This window comes from Chanos chanos, chromosome 2, assembly GCF_902362185.1.
Source record: "Chanos chanos chromosome 2, fChaCha1.1, whole genome shotgun sequence".
In the NCBI taxonomy this organism is placed as follows: domain Eukaryota; kingdom Metazoa; phylum Chordata; class Actinopteri; order Gonorynchiformes; family Chanidae; genus Chanos; species Chanos chanos.
In genome coordinates, this window is record NC_044496.1 from 37,474,779 (window position 1) to 37,497,366 (window position 22,588).

Sequence of the window (22,588 nt, forward strand, 5' to 3'; positions counted from 1 at the left end):
AAGCAATACTTTACGCCATGACGGAGCGATACACAATGTATGATTCCCGGTCTTGTGTTCCGGGAGCAGTTATCTTTAACGGTAACTTCCTCTTAAATGTTACTTTGCCGTTTTTTATCCTGTAGGTGGCAACATTTTCTTTAATGACACCGATATTGTCATCTCTTCGGGAATTGTTCCGTAAAACATATGCTCGTCTTGCTTTTAATTATTCATGTATTTGTTTATTTATTTTTCATTTGGGCGACGAGACCCTTTGGGTCATCATCCAGCGGGTGATGACACTGGAGGACTTCAGTCATTACGTTTAGACGTAACCAGCGGGACAAAGTAATTGTTACAAACATCTCATTTCAAATTGCTTCGATTAATAATCTGTAGATACACTGTCCGTTTTATAAAGAGCTACTTAGCTATCGGCGTTCGTCATTCAGAATTTCTGTCATAGGTTAACGATATGAGAACATAAAGTCCATTTATATTCAACAGGTGGCGCATGAGTGAAGCTTCAATTGAAAACATAAGAACATACACAGGGGATATTAGAGTCCAGAACGCCCACGATGCAAGTAGAGTCATCAGAGGAAATTTACCACTTTGGACTATGATGTGTAACTTCAGTCATAACTAATACCGGAATGCGGTGAGATCGAGGGACGACTACCTGTTTACATTCATGGTGAGGTAAAGGACCGTTTCAAATTAATGCGAGCAGTTTTCAGTTTTTATGTACGTGAAGTTTAATTTATTAAGTGATAACTTTACTGTTTTCGGCTACAATGAGATGATGCTGTTAAACACAAGGGAAATGTGCTAACAACACTATATATTTGTGGCGTTCACGTTCATCTTCTTGAGTGTGGTTATAAAGAGTCTTTGCTGCTTTTTTTAAGGTTTGTAAACGCGTTCTGTGGGTCAGAAGCTGCTAGGCACGTAATAATAAACACGTGAGCTTTGTAACAATACTATCATTTTCAGAGCGATTAAGCCGGGCTATGTAATTGATCTCTGAAGAATAGTATAATAGATTAAATTTGCGCTGTACTTCAGTTTGAAGAAACTGCAGGGCGTACTCTCCAACCGTCGGCTTTTTTTCTTTTTTTTAAGAATGAAGTGTCTGTTTAGTTGCTTGTATTCAATTTCACCTCAAACCCCCAGTGCTCAAAAATAACGCAGCAGAATAATTTGTACGTAGGGGGTTATTTGATCACTTTCAGTGATTCCAATAAGCTCTTTATCCTGCTTGCTCCACGCTGCTACATTACAGGCTGTTATAGCCTCTAACGTTAAGCTTGCATAGCTTACACTTTCTTTACATTAAGAAAAACCCCTTTTTGGCTGTAGGGCTTATGACCTTATGTCATTATTGTCAACTCCATTTTACAGAGCTAAATCTGTATAAAAATGGTATACTTAGAAACCCTGTGGTTTTCCATTCATCGCTATGGATGAATGTTGAGACAACAAACAGTGCTGCTCCTATCTATCCACACAGCTCTTTATGTAATGGAATGTGGTGTAGCATGCAGGGACATGTGTGTGTGTGTGTGTGTGTGTGTGTGTGTGTGTGTACAACTGCTCACAATACTGTTCCACTCTCATCCTGCAGACCTCTAGGCTTCTGCGTGCCTGTGTGTCTATATTATCTGAAGCGGACGCCACAATAACCTGTTAAACGAAGACATAACCTTCATCAATGAGGACATTAGACATGGCTGTGTTCAAACAACAAAGAGTGGAAGATTTCTATGAGATAGGTGAAGAGCTGGGGAGGTGAGTCTTGTTTGGAATTTTTATAAGGGGCTCTCTCTCCCCCCACCCCCCTCTCTGTATCATGAGTCATTTCTCACAACGTCTGTGTCACAGAAAGTTGTGTTTGCGGGTTTTTGCATGTATTGGTTAGTGTGTGTATGTCTGTGTGTATCTTGCTGTGAAGGGGAGCACTTTTCAAGCCACATGCTTAGCAGACAGTCCCATTGAGTCCATTTAAGAGGAACAGGGAAACAGGTGGTCCACTAATGTCAGGACAGGGATGGGCTTGAAATGAGTTCACAGTCAAAGCTGGAATGTCAACAGATGTATGACACTGTCAAGTTTTTGTTGTCGGAACGTCTGGCTGATAAACCCAAAACTCTTTGCTTTTCAGAACCGATGTAGCTCTTTCTAAACCTCTCTTATTATATGAAAAAAGAACTCTCTCAAAGGGTTAATGGTTTCAATTTGAGAGTCCATGACCGTCCATATTTTGGTCTGTATGGGGTTGGGATTCACTGGACTCACTCCAAATCTGCTCTTGGACTAGGACAGAGATGATGTGAATAGACATGGAAGATAGACTCTATGGGGGGCTGCTTTAATAAAGCCTTATTATTATTGTGTATTATTTCATTATCTCACCTCCATGTGGAATCTGTAACAGGGTCATAGTGCCTGGTCAAGGTTTGTGTTTCTTCCCAATTTTACAGTCTTGTTGGATAACACTGTTTTCTCTTGTTCTGTAGCCCAGCAGTAACATGCCTGAATAAGCTAACAGATGCCACGATGATGAGTAGACGAGTTGCATCAGGTCTGACAGTGCAGTCTATTGCAGAAATGTGCTATCTAGTAAATGCAGAGGGCTAGAATTAAGAGGCATTGCTTTAAGTACTTGTAGTGAAAGAATCACCGATTGTGTAATTGGTTTTGAATGTACAAGTAATGTTGAGTTGGAAAACAATGTTTATAATTGGGCCTACAGTACAGAATTACTGACAAACATATTACAGCTCATATACAAAGCGGCGTGATTGTTCTGTTTTAAATCTCACAGTCATTAAGGGCCCCTAATGACTTTACTCAAGAGATTATTAGCATGGGCATGGACTGTAAACTGTCAAAACAAAACTGGTAAAAGTTACATTCAAAACAACATTCCAAAACAGCATTCGTCATTGAAGACAGTCTCACATATGTCATCAGTTTTGTAAATTATTTTTCTCATGTTTCGTGTTTTCAATACTCATGTTTTGTTCTTTCATGGGAAGCACGCTCCTCCTAAAAGCTGCCCCAACAAGCAAACGTATGTCTCACCAAAACACGTATAAAAGTCAGAAATAAAGCTTAACACAAACGCAAGCTGTGAAAATTCTCAAAGTTATCATTTCAGCTAGAGGAAGTTGCAAATCTATCGAGAGAGGAAGTACAATTTGGCATTTAATTGGTCTTGAGGCTACCAGGAAAGGTGTAACCTGTACCTCAGGTGACCTCTCCCCCGATTCCTGCTCAGATGTCTGGGAAAGAGAGACAGTTAAACATGTGTGATTTTTATTTCACTTCAGAGGGTGGGATTCACAGTCAGGTCTTGTGTCTTTTTTTTTTTAACGTTAATGTTTTGAAAATTTAAAAAGTCCCCCGTAAAGTCACCATATGTCTCCTTATTCCTTTTTGTCAATTTTAAAAGCTTGTTTTGGATCCTCTTGTCACTCAGAAACTGTTTTTCTTTGACTCGCTCTCTCTCTCTCTTCTCTCTCTCTTCTCTCTCTCCCTCTCTCTCTCATGAGTGGATCATCTGGGTACAGCTGAGAAAAACAGGGCTCAATAACATTTGCATATTAACCATGATGAGAGTAATGTAGACATATGCTGCACTTGCTGTCTGATTGTCTAATCATGATTAGATATCTTGTTGTCTCAGACTCTGGTTTGTTTTACATGTGACAAAACACATAGACATTTGGGATGGGATAGGGTTGGGATAAGGTGGAAAGAGTCTTTCAAACAGACATACACATATGCATGTACACACACACACACAAACACACACACACATGCACACAGCCCAGCCCATATGCACGCTCAAATTCATCTCTTCAGTCAAAGAGGAAATACAAACTCTGTGGTTACACAGAAATGTCTGTGATGTTCACTGACACCAGACCAGCTGCATCACCAAATCAGGGGGAGAGAGAGAGAGAGCGCAATATAAAGAAAGATAGTGTGGATGATTGCATGCAACAGTCTCCACTGCATTCCATGCGTGCATGGAAGGTCTCTGAAGGTGGGGGTTTGCCTGGCAGCGACCACCTCAGCTCAGGAATCACCTAGTCTGCCTGTGAGAACCAGGAGGAGCTGCTTACACAACCAAGCTCCCTGGAGAGAAGCAGAGTCCAGACAGGGACCAGGGACTTTAACAGACATGGGAGGAATCCCTCTGACGAAGTGTGTCGCCCTTTTACACACTTAAACCATCTGTGCCCTTCCAACTGCACTCACTGTTCAGGTTTTTTTTTTTTTTTGAAAAGGAGAGGAACTGGTTCTGTGGTTGGTTTGAGGTGTTTTTACCACTTACATGGAAAATGTTGCGTTAGATCTTTAACCCAGTTATGGTATATTTTGAATCCAATTAAGGGAGAGTAGTACCAGAATCATTTGGAAATAAAAAAACTGTTTGCAGAGCCAAGAACCATTTGTATACTGTGGCACTACAGCTGAACACGTGATTGTTTTACACAAGAACAGTAAAAAGGGGCGAAGTTCCTGTATCTGCTGTTTCATGAGAAAGGCTTGTCACCAGAGGCGATGACAACATGTGAATGACACACGTCTGAGTGAATGACATTTATAATCATCATAAACTGTTAGACATGCTCTACTCAACCACCATCCAGACACGGTTTTCCTTTAGGCTCCAGTGAAAAGAAAAGATTATGAGGCCAAAAGATGTGTTTGTAGGTTAGAATGCACCTGTTTCCAGTCCTGTTAACAGTACAGGGAGGTGCAGAGATGTTAGGTAAGCCAACATGCATGGCAAAGGGTTGAACCGGCTTAACTGTACACACGAGTGGGGTAAGCAGACCTATATGTGGTGGTAGCAGTAAATGTATACGTCTCTGACGTCTGCCAGAAATGACATGTGTGATGTTTTGAACTTCTATATTTCATCAAGCCATTCAAGTGCACAAAGTTTTCGTGCATAAATGTGAGTTATGCAAAAATAAGCTGAAAGTTGTTTCAGTGGAGAGAAGAAAAACAAAACCAAAAAAAACATCTTCCCCTTAGCAGACCTGAGGTTAAGCAACTGGGGGGAAGTGAAGCAAAAGATAGACACAAGTGATAAAAGTGCTTGTGTATTCCTTCAAAACAGTGACAGTCTTGAGTCTCTATATGATGTACTATGACACAAGAGGCCCAGCTACTGTATGAGTGATTCACTGCGATATTTCTTCTTGTCTTCCAATAATTCATGAATGTTTAAGTACACACTCTGCCCGGAGCTGCTGGCCTGAGAAAAGGAAGTCATTATGTCAGCACCACATGGGATTTCCTCATCTGGTGTCTCTTTTTGTAGAGGTCACCCAGCTAATATTCAAGAGTAGAGCTATGTGCTGTACCTAAAAATGAACTGGGTTCAGATATTTCTAGATCTTTCTAGTTTTCTCCCAAAGTTCCAGAAATTTCTAGTTTTCCTGCTTTCCCGTTTCAGGATACTTGCTTTCATCCATGCTGAATACTAACATGACCTGCTTTTATGTAGCTTTTAATCACCAAACCTTTGATTAGTTTAAGCAGGCATGTCAGTGCAAGATTAGGGTGAAAGAGTCGATGAAAAAGCACTTCAGCGCTAAAAGGTTTGTGAGTACTGTGTATTTTTGTAGACTTCCATATACAGTAAAAGTGGTTTGAAGCAGCGGGTTGGAAGCCTTATGTGCTGCACTTCTCAAACAGTGTGTAGGTGTAAAAGTGGCAGACAGGTGCTATTGATCCCTGTGGAGTGAAGCTCCCCACTGCTGATCCAGGGATATGCGTGTGTTATGTTGGCTATTTATAGCAGAAACATCAAGAGAAATGTAGGTACCGTTGTCCATGTCTGTATGGAGTTTTTACACTGTCTGATGAGCAGTCTCTGCTTCAACGTTGTTAAGAAAATGTATGTGGGTGCATTGACGCAAATTACCTGACACAAGTCAGATTTAAAGTCACTAGTTCCACCTGTACCACCCCAACCACACCCACTCACCCGCACAGTGTGGAGAGACACACACACACACACACAAGCACATGCACACGGAAGGGTGGTGATGCAGAATGATTCGACTCCTCCACAGGAGGGGTCTTGGGGAGGAGCTATGGTTAGTCACCTTAAAGGCCACATGTAAGCAAACCTGTGGGCTTGAGTGATGACCTTTATGGTGTGGGCGCAAAATTTACTCGCTGGAAAGTTTTTATTGTTTTTTATTGTCTAAATCTGACAGGAAACCTCCTTATTCTAAAATGTATTGCACTACTAAGTTTTGTTGTGGCTGTTGTTTTTTTTTTTGTACATATCTATGACCTTTGCTAGGGATGTATTCCACCCAGGTTTGAATGACAGGGATCTTCTTGTTTAATGCCTACAGGAAATAACTCCTCTATCTGCTTCAGTGTCTTTCCTTGTTCAACCCTTACTTCATCTCTCACACACACACCTTCACACTCACACACACACACACACACACACGCACGCCCCAGCATACATACACACACACAAACACACCAGTAGGGAATTAGCCTGGAGACACAAAGCTGTATAGCTGCGGTTTATCAATTATGAAACAGGCAGTGTCATGGCGCTGCCTTTGGCTGTGGTGTTGAGACATGCATTTGAATATTGGGCTGGCGCCACCCGGTCGAACGCTCAGCCAGCCTCTTGGTGTGGTTAATAACCTTCAGCTGTCGGGAGTGGACAGTCCACAGAGACCCCGGCCTGTTCAGCTCACAGGCGAAGCTTAAGGCAAAGACAGCCGGCACACCCACCATAGGAGGCCCCTTGTCCCCCCCCCTTCTCTGTCAACCACACCTCCAAATGCAGCCTCTAAGTGTGCACTGAAACAGTACCATGGAGCTTCCAGAAATGCTTCATTTCTCTTGAGTCAGCCTGAGCAGTTTCTGAGGCACTTCAAAGGGATGATGGGCTAGACAATGTGTTATTGATTCATTGGCCTGTCCTCTGTTGCTTTTCCCAGGCAAATCTTACCCAATACAGAGTGTTCCTTCAGAACTCGTTCCCTAGAGCAGCAAACTGCCTTTTGAGAGCTCAGTTTCTACTGAGGAACTAACTCATCAGAGTCTGGATTCACATGTGACAGGCAGTACCCAGGTCATTTGAGTTTGACTTGTACTCTGTAGCAGGGCTTTTGACTGTGAAACGTACTGTTGATCTAATATATGGAAACATCATTGGAGCAGCCCCTCCTTGGTGACCCCCCAACCCTCCCCTCCCCCTCAGTGTTTGTGTGTGTTTTTTTTTTCTTTGGCATTATTACGATATCATATGCCACTGGCTATACATTCAGACCCTGCCCGTTTGTGTGCGTGTGTGTGTGTGTGTGTTTGTGTGTTTGTGCATATGCATGAAGAAACAGGCTCTTATCTTATCTGTCTGTTACCTGCCCCCCCCCCCCCCCCCCCCCCACTCTCTCTCTCTTTATGTACTGGGGTGTGGTAGGAGGGTAATAGCCCTGCCCAAGGTTTCCAGGTGGAGTCCTCAATGTGTTTAGTTAGCTGTGATATCGGAGGGTTCACATGAACTTTTCTCTGTCAAATGTGGGTAAACATATGTCATACTTGCGATAGAAGTGTTCGTATTGATTTGCTAATCAAGTTAAGGTACAAAATCCATTCTGTTGTTGCCTTGGCATTAACCCAGGGCATCAAACTCTTTTAGTCTCTTGATTTGGAAAAATACTTGTCCTAATAGAGAATGTACTGTTCTTTCTTTAATGAAATCAAATGTTCTTTTGACCCAGTGCAGTTGTTTATGTCAAATAATATTAAAATATTAAGCAGACAGTATCATAAATCATAAATCTATGTCGCGTGTGTTCCGTTTGGGGAACCACACACACACACACACATAGAGAGAGAAGTCAGATGAATCCTGTTTTGATTGCCACTCAGAGAAATGCAATGTGGGAACAGACTGGAACCCGTCTGGAATCTGTCTGAGTGTCTGACTTCGTCAGGGGACAGACTTTTATCTGAAAACAACCCCCCTCTCTGAAAACAACCCCCCTCACCCTCCACTCACACCCCCACCTCCCCAGCCCAAACACTCCTCAGGCCCATCACAACAGAGCCGAGCCAGCAGGTGTGTGGGATAGGGACAGGGAAGCAGTGGTTAAAATTAGTCCCAGCTCTTCTGATAATGCACAAGGCAGTACAGTCTATCAGCAGCTCTGAGGTACCTCTCTATGGGGGTATCTGTATGAAACACAGGAAACCACTGCCCACAGTCAACTTATATTCATCCATTCCACTGTGTGACCCTACTGTGCCCAGTCTTAATGTGTTAAATCTCAGAGGTTCTAGCGGCACTCCGTTCAGACAAACATCTGAGGGAATACAAACTACTTTGTTGTGTTTTGATCTTTTTTTTTTTTTTAATTGGTCAGACTACCTTTGTGAAGTTAGAGATGACAAGTTACACAATCTAGTCACACATATAATAAATCTGCTTTTTATCCAACAACTTGGACTTTTGTTCAACAATTTACAGTTTTATCTCAAGTGTTGAATCTGATAGGTGGATCCTGAAACTGTGTACAAGTCATTGTGTGTTATGCTGCAAGTCATTGCGTGGCATATACTAGTGACTTATATACACTGTGTGCTTTGTAGAGGTTATTGTATGTTATGCCACATATCATTGTGTGTTATGTATGAGTCATTGTGTGTTATGTATGAGTCATTGTGTGTTATGTACGAGTCATTGTGTGATATGTACGAGTCATTGTGTGTTATGCTGCAATGTGGTCTCTGAGATGACGGGGTAGAAAGCCCTCCAAAGAATGCAACACATTTTAGAGTGAAGTCACCACCCCACTTCTGCTCCAGCTCTCCATCTGTCCTTCTGTAATCCCTCTTTCCTTCCCCTCTTCCTCTGTGCTATCTCTTTGCGTCCGACCCGGGTGACCCTCAGAGTCTGTTTGGCCCAGTTAGAGCTGATAGTGAGCTGGCTGCTGGCATGTTGGCATACTGGCACTCTGACGAAGGGGAAACAGCAGAAGTGGCATCATTCTCCTGATCTGATACCTCTCTCCACTCACAGACTGAGTGCAGTGCTGATGTAGTCATCTAACATTAGTGCAGAGATGGTGGGTGTAACAGGGTGAACAGCCCAAAAGCATTCTCTAAATCTTTACTCTCTGTTTCTGTTTTCTCCACATTTATTTCTTTGTCTTACTCAAACAGCCACTTGTACACTCAGACCTGAGCAGAGAAGTCTGTGAGTTGACTGGGTGTCTGGCTGATAAAGATTAGGTATAAATAGCATTATGAATTTATTTTGAACTGTTCCTCCCTCCTGTGAGTTTAGCCATGGCTGACGTAGTCTTTTCGGTTTATTTTGAAATTGACATCTAAAAGGTCTTTAATACAACAATATTAATAGACTAACACTGTAACAATAATAAGCTAACTCAGGAAGTGAAATTTCATGTAACACTCTGAGGTGTCGGCCTACTGTAATATGGACATAGGCATAGAAGAGCCACCACTAGACTTTTCCTTGTTAGAGCAGTAGACAAATTACTGGAATATTTGGTAGGGCTGTTGGGGGACTGCATTAAGAAGTAAAGCCAACATTTCTGAGTAACAACAGTTGTAGGTTGAGTGGGAGCAAGGCATTCCTCTTGTTTTCTCCTCTTGTGTGACAGTGTGTGTTCTTCCTACTCTCAAACTCTCGTCTCACGCAAACCAGCAGAAGGACTTCCTTCCAGATTCTCCATCTGTGGGAGATGTTTTGTTCATTCTGTTTTGAGCATGTGTGTATTCTGTTTTGTGTGTGTAGACTGTTTTGTGTGGGTGTATATGTGTGTGTGGTGTGTGTTTATGTGTGTGTGTGTGTTTGTGTGTGTGTGTGTGAGAGAGAGAGAGAGACTGTACCATCAGTAAATTCAGCCAGTGAACTTGTAAAGTCATTAAGGTTCTCATGTAATTTGTCTGACATTTACCGTCTGAAACTTTATGGAGTAATTTTCCATAAAACATCACTGACATTGTTCAAGTAGAAGTAGGTCTTTCCAGGCAAGTGCACACTCCCAGACTGATTAAATTATGGAAATATTAAACATACCATGCAGCATATGAAAAAAAAATTGTTGTCCCTGTCTTGTAAATTTCAGAATAATGTTTTAGTCCAAAGAGATTAAGTCTCTCTCTCTCTCTCTCTCTCTCTCTCTCTCTCTCTCTCTCCCTGACACAGTATGGCAGCTTTACAGGAATTAGATTATGTTATAGCTGTGAGCTGAGGGGATGCAGCTGGACTCTGAGAGCATGTGCAGTCTCTGCTCTTTGGTCTAGATCACATTGTATCCTCAGGACTTACAGAGTGCAACTCAAATATGTGTGTTCTCATCCTTCTTTTGTGTGGATGTTTTTTTTTTTTGTCCACAGTGGGCAGTTTGCCATTGTGAAGCGCTGTAAAGAGAAGAGTACAGGCGTAGAGTATGCTGCCAAGTTCATCAAGAAGCGCCAGAGCAGGGCGAGCCGCAGAGGCGTTCGCCGAGAGGAGATCGAACGAGAAGTCAACATCCTGCAGCAAATCCAACACCCCAACATAGTCACCCTGCACGATGTTTACGAGAACCGTACAGATGTGGTGCTCATCCTAGAACTGTGAGTCACAGGCTCTGGAACTTTCCTTAACACTCTCACTTTTTAATTCAGTTTTCTTTTTTTTTCCTTTTGAGAATGGTTGTTTAGAGAGTGGTAAAAATTAGTGTTGTGTTTCGGAGTTCAATCCAATGAAGACCAAAATCCTAAATGTTTGCCTCACAGCACTGTACTGGCACACATTCATTTTGGCCAATTGTTATGTTTCTGTGATTGACTATGATTGGCATTATCAGGCAGTCAGTGCACATGCCAGGTCAGTACACTCTCACTTCATGGCAGTGAACATCGATGTAACCCATAATCCTTTCTTTTGCTCACTATACTGACAGACTCTTCTTCCAGAGCTTGTGTCGGTCACAACAAACATATAGACATCAACTGATCTACTACTATTGATCATTATGCTAATACACTACAACCAACTCTTACACTACTCACTACACTCATAGACTACACCCTACCCCTCACTCCACTCACTACACTCATAGACTACACCCTACCCCTCTCTCCACTCACTACACTCATAGACTACACCCTACCCCTCACTCCACTCACTCCACTCATAGACTACACCCTACCCCTCACTCCACTCACTCCACTCATAGACTACACCCTACCCCTCACTCCACTCACTACACTCATAGACTACACCCTACCCCTCACTCCACTCACTACACTCATAGACTACACCCTACCCCTTACTCCACTCACTCCACTCATAGACTACACCCTACCCCTCACTCCACTCACTACACTCATAGACTACACCCTACCCCTCACTCCACTCACTACACTCATAGACTACACCCTACCCCTCACTCCACTCACTACACTCATAGACTACACCCTACCCCTCACTCCACTCACTCCACTCATAGACTACACCCTACCCCTCACTCCACTCACTCCACTCATAGACTACACCCTACCCCTCACTCCACTCACTCCACTCATAGACTACACCCTACCCCTCACTCCACTCACTACACTCATAGACTACACCCTACCCCTCACTCCACTCACTACATTCATAGACTACACCCTACCCCTCACTCCACTCACTCCACTCATAGACTACACCCTACCCCTCACTCCACTCACTACACTCATAGACTACACCCTACCCCTCACTCCACTCACTCCACTCATAGACTACACCCTACCCCTCACTCCACTCACTACACTCATAGACTACACCCTACCCCTCACTCCACTCACTACACTCATAGACTACACCCTACCCCTCACTCCACTCACTACACTCATAGACTACACCCTACCCCTCTCTCCACTCACTCCACTCATAGACTACACCCTACCCCTCACTCCACTCACTACATTCATAGACTACACCCTACCCCTTACTCCACTCACTACACTCATAGACTACACCCTACCCCTCACTCCACTCACTCCACTCATAGACTACACCCTACCCCTCACTCCACTCACTCCACTCATAGACTACACCCTACCCCTCACTCCACTCACTCCACTCATAGACTACACCCTACCCCTCACTCCACTCACTACATTCATAGACTACACCCTACCCCTTACTCCACTCACTACACTCATAGACTACACCCTACCCCTCACTCCACTCACTACACTCATAGACTACACCCTACCCCTCACTCCACTCACTCCACTCATAGACTACACCCTACCCCTCACTCCACTCACTCCACTCATAGACTACACCCTACCCCTCACTCCACTCACTACACTCATAGACTACACCCTACCCCTCACTCCACTCACTACACTCATAGACTACACCCTACCCCTCACTCCACTCACTACACTCATAGACTACACCCTACCCCTCACTCCACTCACTACATTCATAGACTACACCCTACCCCTCTCTCCACTCACTCCACTCATAGACTACACCCTACCCCTCACTCCACTCACTACACTCATAGACTACACCCTACCCCTCACTCCACTCACTACATTCATAGACTACACCCTACCCCTCACTCCACTCACTACACTCATAGACTACACCCTACCCCTCTCTCCACTCACTACACTCATAGACTACACCCTACCCCTCACTCCACTCATAGACTACACCCTACCCCTCACTCCACTCACTACACTCATAGACTACACCCTACCCCTCACTCCACTCACTACACTCATAGACTACACCCTACCCCTCACTCCACTCACTCCACTCATAAACTACACCCTACCCCTCACTCCACTCACTACACTCATAGACTACACCCTACCCCTCACTCCACTCACTACACTCATAGACTACACCCTACCCCTCACTCCACTCACTACACTCATAGACTACACCCTACCCCTCTCTCCACTCACTACACTCATAGACTACACCCTACCCCTCACTCCACTCACTACACTCATAGACTACACCCTACCCCTCACTCCACTCACTACACTCATAGACTACACCCTACCCCTCACTCCACTCACTACACTCATAGACTACACCCTACCCCTCACTCCACTCACTACACTCATAGACTACACCCTACCCCTCTCTCCACTCACTACACTCATAGACTACACCCTACCCCTCACTCCACTCACTACACTCATAGACTACACCCTACCCCTCTCTCCACTCACTACACTCATAGACTACACCCTACCCCTCACTCCACTCACTACACTCATAGACTACACCCTACCCCTCACTCCACTCACTACACTCATAGACTACACCCTACCCCTCACTCCACTCACTCCACTCATAAACTACACCCTACCCCTCACTCCACTCACTACACTCATAGACTACACCCTACCCCTCACTCCACTCACTACACTCATAGACTACACCCTACCCCTCACTCCACTCACTACACTCATAGACTACACCCTACCCCTCTCTCCACTCACTACACTCATAGACTACACCCTACCCCTCACTCCACTCACTACACTCATAGACTACACCCTACCCCTCACTCCACTCACTACACTCATAGACTACACCCTACCCCTCACTCCACTCACTCCACTCATAGACTACACCCTACCCCTCACTCCACTCACTACACTCATAGACTACACCCTACCCCTCACTCCACTCACTACACTCATAGACTACACCCTACCCCTCTCTCCACTCACTACACTCATAGACTACACCCTACCCCTCACTCCACTCACTACACTCATAGACTACACCCTACCCCTCTCTCCACTCACTACACTCATAGACTACACCCTACCCCTCACTCCACTCACTCTACTCATAGACTACACCCTACCCCTCTCTCCACTCACTACACTCATAGACTACACCCTGCCCCTTACACTACACTATAATTCTGACTTTTCACACCCCCCTAAAAACAGCATGTTCATCATGACATTATAATAAATTGTTGAATTTTCCATTACAGAAGACCATGAAAAAGCAATGGGAAATGCAACAACAGGACTAATAAAATTGCTCATTAATTTGTGCTCAGTTTCTATAGCTTCTTTGTTAATTGTATATCTGTTTATACATCACAGATCATTATGTGCTCTCATTTGATGGGAACAGGCTGTTGCAGGTTGTGTGTGTGCACGTGTGTACGTGTGTACATGTGAGCGTGTGAGGTCGAGTGTGAGTGTGAGAGTGTCTGTGTGTGCATGCACGTGTATGTATGTGTGTGATTGTGAGTTTGTACGCGTGCACGTGTGTGTGTGTGTGAGTGTGTGTGTGTGTGTGTGTGTGTGTGAATGTCTCCCTAATGCGACATGTCTATGTTTGTTGCTGTGTTTCTGTCCCAGTCATGCAGGCGTAACTGAACTAAATGTCAGGCCTGGGAGATATCTTGAGGCCCAGTGTGGGTTTGGCCTGAATCTAATGAACAAGGACAAGCATGGGTGTCCAATTAGGGCTAATTGGCAACTCAATTCAATCAGGGTTGGCTATGAAAGGCAGAGACTGTCATTGGTCGTCAGCTGTTCCTCCCTTAAAGTCAAGAACATCCAGCTGGAGTCTCAGACTGGACCCCTAAGGACACAGTGTTCAACCGAACTGCATGACACGTGACACTTGCAAAGAAAGAGAGAGAAAGAAAGAAAGAAAGAAAGAAAGAGGGAAAGAGAGCAAATATTGAATGTGATACAGATTGTAAGACTTTGATAAGAGAGATATAGAAGTGCTTAGACAGAGCTCTAGAAATGTCTTGTGGTTGAAGTGAAAAAACCCCCCCAAAAAAACATGCATGCACAAACTCTGAGGCTCTTATTATTTTAGGTATTTACGGAAATATCTTCAGAACAGAAGTGCTTTGTTGGTTTAATATCTACTCTAACCGTCAGCACAGTCACATTCGGACACTCAAATTGATTGGAAAACCTATTCAGAGCATGGTTTCAGACTGGAAGAAAGTGAACATGTGGTTAGTGGTAGTATACTGCCTAGATTTGTATTGTGTGTGAGTGTACAACTATTTGTGTGTGTTTGTGTTTTTTTTTTTTCTAGCGTGTCTGGAGGGGAGCTGTTTGACTTTCTGGCTCAGAAGGAATCTTTGAGTGAAGAGGAAGCCACGGAATTTATCAAACAGATCCTCGATGGAGTTCAGTATCTCCACTCCAAAAAAATTGCCCATTTTGATCTCAAGGTGTGTCCTCTTTCTCTCGCCCTTATATCTGTAAAGTGCTAATTGCTGTCGTACAGCAGAATGTGATGCTGTTCATATGATTCTTTTTTCTTTGTGAATAGTCTTTTAATTGGTCGAAGAAGTAGTTGCTATGGTAGCAGATCTCTTCTCCTGCAGTAAAGGTGCTTTGCCCTTTTTGAGAACCTGTCCTACTGTGAATGCCGTTGCATAGCAACACCTGTAGCATGAAAAACACTGCCCTGTCAAATAATGGCCTATAGTCATTTTCATGATTGAGAACACTGCTTTGCATTTGCTCATGAATTTGTGTGCAGCTTTTAGAGGGAAGAATATAGAGTGAATCAGAGCGGTCTCCGATGAGATTTTATTAACTCAGAAACCTCAGCCCTTTTTTGGAGTTTACCCTATGCTGGAATGGATGTAAATGGTGCTATAGCTCTGATTGGTATTATCAAGTACTGAGCAGAAGGTGCTGAGGTGTTTGGAAGACAACTGCACGTGTTTCTTCATATCCTGGCCAGTATCCAGACGCTACGACACAACAAGGTTATCAGTCGCACATGACGAGGGATGTCACCCACACCACCCCCTTGATAATCTCCATCCTGTTTTTCTATGGTGGCGCCTCTTCACTTTAATATGCACGCTTCGTTTTGGCACGAGCTGCCAGACAGCCCCAAAACCCATTTTAGCATGACCTTGACACCAATACTGAGAGAACTCCTAATCTAAAACAAACTTTACTCTCACCCTCCAGATCGCTTCTCAGAGAGAAATTTTTCCATGTCTTTGGCAAGATTCTCCACATAGTCATATGAGATGCACGTGTTCACTAGTTATTTTAATTCATCTGTTTGAAACAGAGACGTATGGGCTTAGAGCATGGAAACTGCGGGAGGACTGCAGGGTTTGAAATGATACTTTGATGTTTATGTCGCGTTTCAGTTGACTCCTCATTGGAATAAAGATTAAAAACTGTATTCATTGCTATTGCTTGGGTTGCTTGAGTTATCCTTCAGAGATTCTGTTCACAACTGTCTTTCATTTAATTTTTTCAGCCAGAAAACATTATGCTGCTTGATAACAACGTTCCCCTCCCACGAATCAAACTGATCGACTTTGGCTTGGCACATAAAATCGAGGATGATGTGGAGTTCAAAAACATTTTTGGAACCCCTGAATTTGTTGGTAAGCTACTATACAACAGATGTGAATTCTTCAACCCAACTGCAGGTATTTAAAACATGTATTTGAATACTTGGCCCTTGTCCCCAATACACTTCAAGGCTCTCTTTCCCCGTGGATAAGGCCTAATAAGTCAAATATTTCAAGTTCCTTTAGACCCGGGTCCAAATCCATCTTTGGGAAGATTGTGTGTTTGCGTGGGGTTTTTGTTTTTGGCTGTACAGTAATGCTCAAACCTCGCTCTATTTTCAGCTCCAGAGATAGTGAACTATGAGCCACTGGGATTAGAAGCAGATATGTGGTAAGATCATCTAATTAGCTGTCACATTGTGATTTGCATACAGTAAGCGTCAAAGCATGTCTATGGCTTAACCACATGTTCTTTTTCCCCTTCCCCCTGCATCCTTCTCGTCAAAGGAGCATCGGCGTCATCACATACATCTTGTAAGTGTCAAAAGAGGAATGTGTCATCTTCACTTTTAGGTCTGACACTACAGATTGTTTTCCCCAAGACAAAGATAAAGACTGATCTTAGTGTGTTGTGGTTTGAATGGAGAAGCTCTATAACCTATACAGTTTAGTACAGGACTAGACTCAAACCCTGTCTGTGAATGTGGTCCAATGAATTTTTATGCATTTGTTTGTATAATTTGTCCACTTCTTTTCTTTCAAGGTTGAGTGGGGCTTCCCCTTTTCTGGGTGATTGCAAACAAGAGACTCTTGCCAATATTTCAGCAATGAACTATGAGTTTGATGAGGAATTTTTTGGCAGTACCAGTGAACTGGCCAAGAGTTTCATCAGGCAACTTTTAGTCAAAGACCCGAGGTGAGAGGTCACAACAAACAAAACCCAGACATGAGACTGGGCGAAAGTCTGAACGTGATGGGTATTGCGCAAAAAGAGCACTCTAAAATAAACTGCAAAAATACTTCATATATATGTATTTTCAGGCATTAACCTCAGGTTTTTATGGGTTTGTTGGAACATGTTCAAGTTTTCATAGACACCAAGATAACACAGAGCAAAATTGCAAATCCTTCAGTTTGATGTAACTCCAAAGTAGCCTCATGACAAGATCCAACTTGCCCTCACTTCCGTAAGAATCTCCACTATGTTCTCTTTCTCTGAATTATGTTTTCATGGAATTGTTTCTCCTTCCTCATCAGAAAGAGACTTACGATTCAAGATGCTCTCAACCATCCATGGATAAAGGTACTTTTTACAGTTCTGCTCTGTGTCCAAAGCATGTACCCACTAGCCTGTGTGGTTGGTTTGGAATGTCGATGATTAACACTTCGAAACATTGAAGTCCTCATATTCTATGTCCTTCAGTCCACCCCAGTGCTCAGGATGAAGTGATTTTATGGATGTGGTTTGATACGAATTACTGACAACAAAAACCTTGTAAACAGCGCAAAACACATGCAGGCGTCATTTAAATTATGCTGTATTTAAAAATGTCACACTGTGCCACGGTTCAGTTATCCAAAATGTTACTATGTAATTGTGAAAATGTGTTTTAAATCCTGACAAATGTACCTCTTTGTCAAGAAAAAAAAACTGCATATCTGCAAGTTTGCATATTAAGGCTGTGTATAAGACGTATTTATTGTCATTTGATTAACTGTTGCAAATAGGAGTAGCTATGTGTGAATGAGTTTTGAGAATGAATAATTGATGTAATAAAAAAAGGGTGGGTCATCTTAAAATTAGTTTGCAACTAAACCTTTTTTGACTGAACTCACCCTGTACCCAAAAGTGGAGTTTACTCCAAAAAGAAAGTTGCAAAAAAAAAAAGGCTAACTTACGTTGACCTAGCTTTTCGTTTTATTTACTGTTTTCCACCCCAAACTTTGTTCCTCTTCTAGTATATTGAACAAAAACCCATACCAAGTCTCCTTTACACATGTTCATCACCCCTCATCGTCTCTCATTGCGTGCTTGAGAATTTTGAAAAACCATGCCGTGATGAACTAGCAGTCACTTGCATGCGTGTGTGCGTTTGGCTCATGGAAGTGTTCATGTGATTGGTGCGAAAGCAGCTCTAACAGAAGTGGCTCAAGAGGAACTGTTTCCAGTGTGGTTTGACCTGATTCCTTTAAACGCTTGCACCAGAGTGACAGTGGATCTGCATTAACCCTACTCCTGTGTTCATCCCTGCTCCAATACTCACCGCTCGCCATGTGTATGTTTGTGTGTGCTGAGACTCCACCACCGACATTAACTCACACTGGTTCTCCTGTCTGAAGTCTCACGAACTTCAGGTGGAGGAGAACGGTCTAGCCCACGCCGTCCAGAGGAACGGTGAACCTCGGCAGCTGAAGACCAAACGTTTGAAAGAATACACCATCCAGTCCCACTCCAGCATGCCTCCCAACAACACCTACGTCAACTTTGAACGCTTCGCCCGCGTGGTGGAGGATGTTGCCTTGATGGAGACTGGCTTGGAGGAGGTGACAGAGGCACGGGAGTCGCTCCAAGGAGACATTGAGGCGCTCCTCTCCATTTATAATGAAAAGGAGGCCTGGTACAAGGAGGAGAACGAGAGCGTGCGGCAGAGTCTCTCCCAGCTGCGTTATGAGTTTCGTAAGGCAGAGGCTGTGAGGAAAGGGCTCCAGGAGGACCTGAGGGCGGCTGATGCCAGCTTGGCCGGCATTAGTGGTCGCTATCTGGAGAGGCAGACCCACCTCAGCTCCCTCAGACAGGAGCTAAATGCAGAGCTGCGTTGGCTGCAGGAGGTCATGAGCTCCCTGCGAGGAGAGGGGGGCAACGGACACAGTGCCATCAACAGCTTTACCCCAGGCCTTAATAATGAGGTGAATGAGGCCCTTAAGGAGCTGCTGAACCGGGCCTGTGGAGGGGAATTGTGTTCGGGAGCCAAAGCTGATGTCTCAGAGTCTAGCTAGGTTAGGTTAGTGCAAGGATTTAACATAGGGACATTGAGATGATTCAATATAATTGAGGGAAACAGTGTGCTCTTATACAGTCTCTTTATTCTGGCTCCTGGTTTAGATCATGAAGGTACTACATATTGAAAACATGTTGCTTTGATATAAAGTTCATTATTATGCTTCTTCACCATTTCACAGAGACACCACTACATGTCTTTTGCAAACTTAAAACCAAGTTTTTGTTGATTTTGATGATGATTTCTCATAGATATAGTAGCTTGGCATAGCTATTAACGTAAACGCTAATGCAGTTGGTAGGTATATACGATATGTTTTGCTTTAACTGCAATTGTTTTTAATAGTAAATCAAATACTAAAGCAATGTACTACTGTTTGATGTACAGCAAAGGCATTCACCAGCACTTTTGAAATGTATATTTAAATATACTGAATGTCTCAAAATAGCTGTTTTATTGTTATCATTAATTGACTTGTTTAACTTTGTTTGAGAAATTTGGTGTTTTTTCAGTATTTAAAGACCAAAGAGTTCTTGGTCACTTTTCTTTCTTTAGAGCTGAGAATTAGGTCATAGCACAACTTTCACTGAAAAAAAAAAAACAATACAAAAAAACCCCAGTGTTTATTGTGTGTCCATTATGTTCATTTTGTTGTGTTAACCAGGAGTTTTCTGGTTGAGTGTCAGCACTGTTTTGATCATCTGATTGAAATGACGCACTATTAAATGAGCCATTTTAGCTGGACTTTTTGTACAACTTGATTATTATTATTTTTTTTATTATTATTGTTAGGAGCACTGGTACTATTTTTTCTTTACTGACATTTTTTTTCTTTCTCTCGAGGTTAATGAGTTCAGTCATTACTGAAAGCTGTTTTTGAACGATATTGTATTGATCTTGAGAATTATTAAGTGTCATTAGTTGTACACACGAGACCACAGAGTAATAACACTACAGAAGGAGGACGTCAAATGCACAGGGATGATTCATAAGCACTTTCAGCTGCTGCCTGATTAGCACACTGTGAGAGAGAGATGTGTGAACTAAGATTCTGTTCTGTTTTTTGCTAGATGAATGTTCAGTGTTGCTCTGGATTGCAGATATAATAATCATAGATTATGAAAAATGTGGTCATTTCAAACCTTGTAAATTGTTTGTTTGGTGCATCTGCAAAGACTGTGAATACTATTCTTTATTTGGAAATAGATCATTCAGTGTTATATTTATGTTTTTGAATGGGACTGAAAAATCATTCTAAATGGTCGTAAATATCCATGTTGCTTAACATGCCATGTGTTTGCTTTCATTTGTTTGTTGTGGTATTCCCACACAACTACGAGGTTCATTTGTTTGTTGTGGCATTCCCACAAAATTATAAGTTTTCTTTTTCTAACATGGCTGTTTTGTGGATGTGTTGATAGTTGTGCACTGTTTCTTTACTTCAAATCTTCAAACTGAATAAAATCGAAATTATTTTGCTTTCAGTGTTGAGTCTATGCTATAGTCTCTATGGTAGTCTTTTTTTACTTTCTTTTTTTTTTTTTTGACTGACTATCCACAAATAAGTGTATATATACAAACAAGACAAAAAAAATGAAAAGCATCCAAATTAAAGGAGGTGGGACATACAGTCTCTCTGGAAAAGATACGTAAAGCATAAAAGTTGAGTATCTGTGTGAAGCTTTCAATGTTTGTCCTGTAAAAAGAGACAGTGTGTTTCAATATAGCTGCTTGCATTGTCCTGATGTGTTTTTGTCTGTTTCAGCCTGCAAACCCTAGACAAGCCCTGGTGCGCAGACAGTCAGTGGTCAACCTGGAGAACTTCAGAAGGCAATACGCCAGGCGCAGATGGAAGGTAATTAAGGCTAATATTATCTCTCAATATCAGGATCTGATTGGACTCATAAATGGGGAATCACGCCTATGCACAATACTCCATTAAAATGTTACTGACGTACTAATATTTATACATCACTAAGCAATCATTTTTTCATACTTTCTGCAAATGATTTTCCAGCGGTGTTAAAGATATATGGTTCGTTAAACTATGCAGTTTTCCTATGCAGATTTTATGGCATTAATTCTGAGGACCTCATTTGTGATTGGTCGTGCTAGGGCTGACATAAGGGATGGGAAACCACCACTGTGCAGTTTTAACTACAGTGGGACAGAATGTTTCACACAGACCGTAATGTGAATTTGTGTTTCACTGTTCGGTTCAACAGCTCTCCTTCAGAATTGTAGCCTTGTGTAATCACTTGACGCGAATGATGAAGAAAGGCCACTCTGTACCACAGGTAGGTGTATCTCTTCTTTGCTGTCGATCTCTGTCCAAGATTACTCACTGATTAGCAGGAGTTCAGCAGGCTGTAAGAGCCATAGCAGTGCCGCAAGTTTAGACAGCGCCATAAAAATCAGTGGAATTATGAAGAGATTGTAATTAAGTCAGGTCATGGGGCTAAGAGTTTCCTGTCAGCAGTTCTTCACCTTGACCTTGACCTTGAGCTGGAGAGTTTTCACCTTTGTTTGTCAAAAGTGTTTGGAAGTGGTGGTAACTACACCACAGTAATGTAACGTTTTTTGAGCATATCTGTACTGTACTACACGAAAGTAACGTATGCGACTGTGAGCACATCCATATTGTGTACTGTACAGTCAATGAGAACCTTTTTTGATGCACTAAGGTTTGGTCAGTAGTAGATCACAAAACAGTGTTTTCAAAATCAGCCTAAATGCTGGTATATTTTTCTCGCACTGTTTCTCTGGTGTATAGGCCAAACCCAAGCCAGGCTATGTGGAGCGCACAGTGGCTATGTTTGAGAGGGAATGTGAGAGCGATCAGGAGGAGGAGGTGAAGTTCAGAAGACCCAGAACAAGGAAGAGGAGTAGCACTTCCTGAACCTCCTCACTGCTCATTGTTATACAGCAGTATGGGTATCATAGCAACACACCACTGTTCCAATGGACCTCCCATTAGCAGACATTTCAGCGAGAGAATTCGGAATGTTTTTAGGGTTTAAAAAAAAAAAAAAGACAAAAAAACATTTCATTGTGTCAGGAGGCCTGGGGGCACCAGCAGTTTCAGGAAATAGGTCTTGTTTACGTTTAGACCTCGTCTTTTAGAAAACAGGATAGAAGGTGCCTTTCAGAATTACTCAGTTGGAGAAGTGTTTTGTTTTGTTTTGTTTTGTTGTTTTTTTAATTCAGGAAGGCTGATGAATGCTTGTGCGGTTTATGAAAATGTGCCTTATT

At 42.7% G+C, this 22,588-nt stretch overlaps 1 protein-coding gene across 4 annotated transcripts; it reads left to right on the plus strand.

The window, feature by feature from the left end:
- The first annotated feature begins 616 nt into the window (after positions 1–616).
- Positions 617–22,368, plus strand: dapk2b (death-associated protein kinase 2b). 4 transcript variants are annotated; one of them, XM_030765968.1, is made up of 12 exons: positions 617–684; positions 1,610–1,773; positions 10,411–10,632; positions 15,104–15,242; positions 16,301–16,430; positions 16,680–16,728; positions 16,845–16,871; positions 17,101–17,253; positions 17,595–17,640; positions 21,102–21,191; positions 21,562–21,633; positions 22,110–22,368. In XM_030765968.1, exons 2-12 carry the CDS (start codon positions 1,697–1,699, stop codon positions 22,233–22,235), a joined length of 1,131 nt encoding a protein of 376 aa, XP_030621828.1. In that variant the 5' UTR covers positions 617–684; positions 1,610–1,696; the 3' UTR covers positions 22,236–22,368. The 4 variants fall into 4 exon arrangements, with proteins under 4 accessions (XP_030621828.1, XP_030621826.1, XP_030621827.1 ...); XM_030765966.1 differs by lacking the exons at positions 21,102–21,191; positions 21,562–21,633; positions 22,110–22,368 and adding an exon at positions 18,678–19,355; XM_030765967.1 differs by lacking the exons at positions 21,102–21,191; positions 21,562–21,633; positions 22,110–22,368 and adding an exon at positions 18,678–19,355 and having other exon boundaries at positions 651–679.
- The last annotated feature ends 220 nt before the right edge of the window (positions 22,369–22,588 follow it).

What these genes read in the sequence shown, in the direction of transcription:
- dapk2b (XM_030765966.1), top strand. Translation starts at nt 1,697, where the DNA reads ATGAGGACATTAGACATGGCTGTGTTCAAACAACAAAGAGTGGAAGAT. An exon ending in GGATTAGAAGCAGATATGTG is followed by an intron (nt 16,729 to 16,844) that starts GTAAGATCATCT and finishes TTCTCGTCAAAG; the next exon opens with GAGCATCGGCGTCATCACAT. An exon ending in TCAACCATCCATGGATAAAG is followed by an intron (nt 17,641 to 18,677) that starts GTACTTTTTACA and finishes TCCTGTCTGAAG; the next exon opens with TCTCACGAACTTCAGGTGGA.